Here is a 3439-nt window from a genome sequence, read left to right as displayed (position 1 = left end):
ATAAATATTTTACATAACAGGTTTTACTCTAAAATTGGTATAAAATTAAAGCCTTATGTCTAAATAAGTTATGTTCCTAATTTGAAGTTGATATGAAAAAAATTGAGGTTCCTGTGAGATTTTATTTAGGGCGTTATACCACAAACAGCCACCGGGTGCCATCCAAACTCCACTGAATTTTTTTAATGCATTTTTCTGTCACAAATGTCTAAATTTCTCTGTCAATATTACTTCTATCAAAATAAGACTCAGACCTTTCCAATGATATGTTTTTTGTCAAGATTATAAAAAGGTTTGATTCTAAAAGACCGTAATGCATTTTGTAATATGACACTTGACACTGCCCACTAAGGGGAGGAGACCGCCAAAAGATTTTAAAGTACCATTTCCACGGTAATGCAGTGTCCGATTTCAAAATGGTTTTCACAGAATGAATCTTGGGCTTCTCATCTTTCAAGTGATATATGATTTATGATGATTACTAAAAGATTTGATAGAGAAAAAGGACAACAACAAAAAGGTGGGATGGTGACATAAACGAGCCTAAACAAGTTGTTGAGGGTCTGACACCTCTACTTCTGACACCTTATTTTGCTAATCAAAGGGGTTATAATATTGCACATATTACATCTCATATCACCAAAAGTAACACACAAAATAATAATAATAATTTAATTAAAAAAAAGATATATTTGTATTTCATTCAGTTTTTTTATTTCCAAAACAATGTGATGATTTTGATCACATGCATTGTACATGTAAAATATTACAGAGAAATATAAAATAAGTATAGCCTACATACCTATATATTCTAAAACAAGTATTGAACATATGAATATAAATATATAATTAATTTGTTAATGTTAACAACTAATGAAAACAATGTTGAGTATTCTCCGAAGTAGTTCTGAGATAGCTTCATTCATTATAACGTATAAAGAACGAAAAGGTAAGGTGTGTTGTTTATAACTGTTATCTATAACTGACACTGTGATGTGAACTATTAAAACATTTGCAGCCTTCAAATATCGTTGTCTCAGGTGTGTGGTGGCTGTTTCTGAGCAGAAATGTAGCACTTCGATATTGTTAGGCCTAAAAGAGCTTTTCTTTCGACGTCCGTGTTCTTGCCGATAACCGGAAGTGCTTTACATTTAGATTTGCTCGCGAGGCACCCCGGTAAGAATATGTTAAGAGATAGAGGAAATGTTTCTGATCCAAGCTACCTGATGATGGCAGTAATGCACTGTTAAGTGCGGTTGCCAGTAAAAGAAAAAAGAAGAAGAAGAGTCACCGCTGTCACTATTAGCGCGCTAGCATCACAGTGTTCAGCCGCAGTGGTGAGTTTTCGATTTTGCTAGCGCAAATAAAGCAGATTTACCGGTAAGAAAAATTAAACCTCCGTTATTTAATAACTGTATAAGGTGCACGTAAATTATAAAGTAGTCTACTTTTCCCATTTAAATCACTTTGATATGCCTGTTCTTGCTCGGTTGAAGTGTGTAGTCCTGTGAACGTTCAAGCTAAGCTAAGCTGTTAGCTTGGTACATACGTTTAGTGTGTAACAAATCCATTCGTATTACGTTTAATTAGACTTTATTAAAACAGTGTTGTTCTATAAATAATTTTACTGTCGCTTGTATGTTTGTAGTTTACCTATAAAGACGCTTTTAATGAGTTTTATAAATCCTTTTTAGTAATCCAGTGTTACATGCTAGTGTTTTCATTGGTTCCAAAATCAGTTTTCAACCTCTTTAGTGACGATTTTGATCGTTACATATTGCATCTTTTAAACGTAACACAGCTGACACGTTAGGCTTCTATCATCCAGTTTAATTGCATATTCAAAGTCTCTTTGCTTAGGTTTAATTTCTTGCAGCATTTTAGGTGTGCAGCTGAGTTTGGGGTTGGTGAAGATATGGGAGGTAAGTCTTTATTACTCTCTTCTAACATCCACTCCAGCTATGATCCATTTTAGTGTGCTAGAAGAGGTGGGATTGACATATGGCACCTAAAAATACAGAATGATGATGAAACTAAACTTTTTTTTTTTTCTTCTTCTACAGACCCTTCCCTAAGCCGGGACTGCCCACTGGATTGTAAGGTCTATGTTGGCAATTTGGGCAACAGTGGTAACAAAACTGAGTTGGAGAGAGCATTTGGCTATTATGGTCCCCTGAGGAGCGTGTGGGTGGCAAGAAATCCTCCCGGCTTTGCTTTTGTGGAGTTTGAGGACCCCAGAGATGCAACTGATGCTGTGAGGGAGCTTGACGGAAGGTAAGAACATCTATGTAAATTTAGTCCTCTGAAACAGCCATTGTCCTGCAGATTAGATTATTCTGGTTAAGCAAAGGATTTCAGAATTGAATCTTGTGTGTTTGAAGGAAACTATTCAAATGTACATAGTTGTTCCAGGGTTATTATTGTAAGCTAAGACTATAAAAATAATTTTAATTACTTGAGATATTAGTGAAGTGAAAAAAGTTAAAGTGACATGACATGTAGCCAAGTATGATATCCTAACAGTGAGTAGTGAACACACAAGGCTGCACGATAAATCGCATGAAAAATTTAATACGCATCTTGTCAGTAAAGCCGGTTCTGTAATCAGTGGTAAATCTCCATCACGGGCAGCCATTTTTTGCTGTGAAGCCCGGGGAGCAGTTGGGGGTTCGGTGCCTTGCTCAAGGGTCTCACCTCGTCATCGTATGAAGGTGGAAGAGAGCGCTGGTCATTCACTCCTAGGCCTGTCGCAATAATCAATATATCGACTTATCGCACAATATATGTACATGACCGCAATCATTTTTGGTGACGCAATATATCGCCCATTATATTTACTTAAAAATTAATGTCACTATGTTTTGTACATTCCATTTGCGTCTGTGTCTTTTGCAGCTTCTTGTACATAATGTGGTGTAGTCATGAGGTGCTAGTTCACATTTAAAAAATGCTTCTACAAAAAAAAGTTTCATCTGCAAATGGATCTGTTTAGGGATCTGTGCCTTTGTGCATACGGACATCTGACTGCTAAGTAGGGATTGTGTTTTTCAGGAATAGTGTGCACCTTTAATTTACAGAGAAAAGAAGATAAGGGAAAAATCTGTAGATGGAAAAATCTCCATACAAGTTCTTTGTGAATTTTTCTTTTTTTGTACTTGCTACTTTGCACTTTTTGTTAGAAAATTATTTACTATTTATTCAGGTTTTTTAAGGTATCTAATATTTTGATACTTAATTTCCATAATCTAAATATTCTTAAAAAATTTAAGTTTGTTGTCATTTGGAATTGTGTTGGCCTTCTTGCATTATTATGTGGTTACATTATGATTATATATTCAGTGGCATAAAACGGTATTTAAAATTACAATAATATTGCTTATCGCAATTATTTCTGGGGCAATATATCGCACAACAAAAAGTTGTTATCGTGACAGGCCTA

The 3439-nt window shown here is 35.2% G+C and overlaps 1 protein-coding gene across 3 annotated transcripts in view; it reads left to right on the top strand.

Moving 5' to 3' along the window:
- Positions 1-1008: 1008 nt before the first annotated feature.
- The window catches only part of LOC107667402 (serine/arginine-rich splicing factor 3-like), a 7928-nt gene continuing 5497 nt past the window's right edge, over positions 1009-3439 (top strand). The window contains exons 1-3 of one of the 3 annotated variants that reach the window (XM_016459077.1): positions 1009-1337; positions 1877-1922; positions 2064-2274. In XM_016459077.1, coding sequence (XP_016314563.1) covers positions 1916-1922; positions 2064-2274 — 218 coding nt within the window. In that variant the 5' untranslated portion in view covers positions 1009-1337; positions 1877-1915. Of the gene's footprint in view, positions 1381-1860; positions 1923-2063; positions 2275-3439 lie in introns of all 3 variants that reach the window. The other 2 variants (XM_016459076.1, XM_016459078.1) reach the window with 2 other exon arrangements.

This window comes from Sinocyclocheilus anshuiensis, unplaced genomic scaffold (genome assembly GCF_001515605.1).
Source record: "Sinocyclocheilus anshuiensis isolate Anshui unplaced genomic scaffold, SAMN03320099.WGS_v1.1 scaffold964, whole genome shotgun sequence".
Lineage (NCBI taxonomy): Eukaryota > Metazoa > Chordata > Actinopteri > Cypriniformes > Cyprinidae > Sinocyclocheilus > Sinocyclocheilus anshuiensis.
Note: the sequence above shows the minus strand (reverse complement) of the source record. Positions and strands in the feature narration are given on the sequence as shown.